Genomic DNA, 2,215 nt, shown 5'->3' with positions numbered 1-2,215 from the left:
AGAGACCCAGGAGAGCTGGCTGATCTTCCAGGGCAGCCTCCTCGGAGCACAAGACTCAGGAGGATCTTAGAGCTGTGTAGAATGACCCAAAGGGAGGCTGACAGAGCTGACTTGTCTTGAAAGCAGAGACAGGCCAAAAGGCACAAGTGGGAATGTAAGAAATTCAGGCTAGATGAAGAAAATAACTTTTACTATGAAGGTGAGCAAACACTTAAAGAAGAGCTCAGAAAGGTTGTGGATCTGCATCCCTGGAGATACTCAAACCTCAGCTGGATGTGGCCCCAAGCAGCCTGCTTGACATTAGACCAACTCTTGACCAGGAGGTTGGGCTTCATGACTTCCACAGGTCCCTTCCAACATACATGGTTCTGTTATTCTTTGCAAATTTATGGGCCAGCAGCGAGAGCAAGCATGGAGAATCTCAAATAATCTTGCATAATCATTCTCCAGAGTCAAACAGGTCAGCTTCCCCACAGCCAGGAGTCTGTCCAGATTTACAAAAGCAACCAAGTGAGTTTCTCTGCTCATTCTGGGGGAGGGCTAGACCGAGGCAAACAGACCATGTCAATACCTGAGCTGAAACTTCCATCCCTCAATTTCAATCCTCATTTCCCCAGAGGAGGAGCCTGGGCTGTGCACACTGACATTTATATCAGGCCTCTAACTGGAGCTGTTTCCCCAAATACAGAGAGGGACAGGGGCTGCTGTAGGTCTCACTCACCTCTTTGGCACTTGTGAAGGCCACTCCAGAAAAGGCGTATCTGTCAACCACAAGTGTGGTCCCTTGATGTAGTTTCTCTTTCATCAACGGTCTGAAACCCACGTGGGAAGGGGAAAAAAAAAATATTACACTCCTTTATAACGATACAAATGAAAGCAGTTCATCTAAAAGATGGCTTATGAGGCCAGTGCTTCTCTGTTAACATATGTCATCATTAACAGTGATCATTAGCAGTGTCAGGGTTATCTGTGATGCTGATTGCGGATAAATAGCTATTTGTGTTCTGTCCTCTAACGGACATTAAGTAAATATCCTTTCAAGACACCAAAGTTCAGGGTGCCCCACTGCTGGGCACCACTCTAGGCAGCTTCACAGCTTACAGGCAAGATCACAGATGAACTATATTCAGACATGAACAGCTTAGTTCTCTTCCCTTTTTAAGTGGTGCAGTAGATTTGTGATACACTCTGCCTCATCCAGAGAAAAATATCCTTTATTCACAACAATGACATTTCTTATTACAGCTCGCTCATCTGCTTACGCTTTCCCAATTTGCTTGGCACTGCCACTACAGCAGAATCAGCAAAGTTTTGTTTGGTTTTTTTTTTAAATGAAAACATTTTGCAATATAGGTTTCCAGGTAAAAACAACAGCCAAACTGATTTCCCTAGCTCCCCACACAAAGACTCAGGGGCCAAAAGCAAGGACAGCCACTTAGGGCTGAATGCCACCTTCGGCTAGAGGGAAGGTTTGGACACAATTCCTTAACCACTCTGTCACTCAATCAGACTTCCTTGCAAAGCAAGGTCTCTTCATTCAGGAAAGAAAGTAAATTCACAGTTTAGTCTGGTACAGTCTCAGCTCCGCAATTCTTAAATCTGGTACAGCACAGGGATTGGAAATACCGCACTCAATGATTTTAAAAAAAAAAAAACTGTGGGATTTGACTTCAGATTAAATCCAAAGCTGTAAGAACCCTTGAGACATTGCTTCCTGCCCTGTCTCCCTTGCTAAAGAAGGTCATGCTCTCGTACCTACTGTACCCACTGCAAGCTAAAACCCCAGGAGGATTCAATGCCATGCATTTTTCTTTTAAAACTCAACAAGCATTATCTTTACACGTGTTCCCAGCGGTTAGCGGAGAACAGCAGGTGAACGGTATGGTCCTCCAGGTTCTTCTCCTTCACCAAGTAGGAGCTGATCAGCCGACCGATCTCCGTTGTTCTCTCTGTAGGAAAGAGGAGGAGAAGGAGCAAACGCTGCCTCAAGCTGCTCTTGTCAAAGAGGCGTCCATCTGTCCGGGGGGGCACGTCAGTGTGGGGGCCTATCTGCCTGCCACGGGTGGGAGATCAGTCCGTCTGGGGAGGGGTCTACCTGTCCCGTCACGGGTGGGAGGAGGCTGGTCTGTCCGAGGGTGGGGGTCAGGGGCCGGGTGTGCCACGACAGCCCTCGGATGGCGCCTCCGCCCCGCAGGCACACCGGGCGCCGCGGCTC

General features: G+C 47.8%; 1 protein-coding gene across 1 annotated transcript in view; it reads right to left on the bottom strand.

The window, feature by feature from the left end:
• The window catches only part of DTYMK (deoxythymidylate kinase (thymidylate kinase)), a gene marked incomplete at its 5' end in the record, with an annotated part of 6,118 nt that extends 4,103 nt beyond the window's left edge, over nucleotides 1-2,015 (bottom strand). Inside the window, 2 exons of the mRNA XM_009695714.1 lie at nucleotides 722-812; nucleotides 1,841-2,015. Of these exons, the coding sequence (XP_009694016.1) occupies nucleotides 722-812; nucleotides 1,841-2,015 (266 nt within the window). The remainder of the gene's footprint in view (nucleotides 1-721; nucleotides 813-1,840) is intronic.
• Between the last annotated feature and the right edge of the window lie 200 nt (nucleotides 2,016-2,215).

This window comes from Cariama cristata, unplaced genomic scaffold (genome assembly GCF_000690535.1).
Source record: "Cariama cristata isolate BGI_N322 unplaced genomic scaffold, ASM69053v1 scaffold2150, whole genome shotgun sequence".
NCBI classification, from domain to species: domain Eukaryota; kingdom Metazoa; phylum Chordata; class Aves; order Cariamiformes; family Cariamidae; genus Cariama; species Cariama cristata.
The sequence above is the reverse complement of the archived record's forward strand: the minus strand, read 5'-3'. Positions and strand labels throughout refer to the sequence as shown.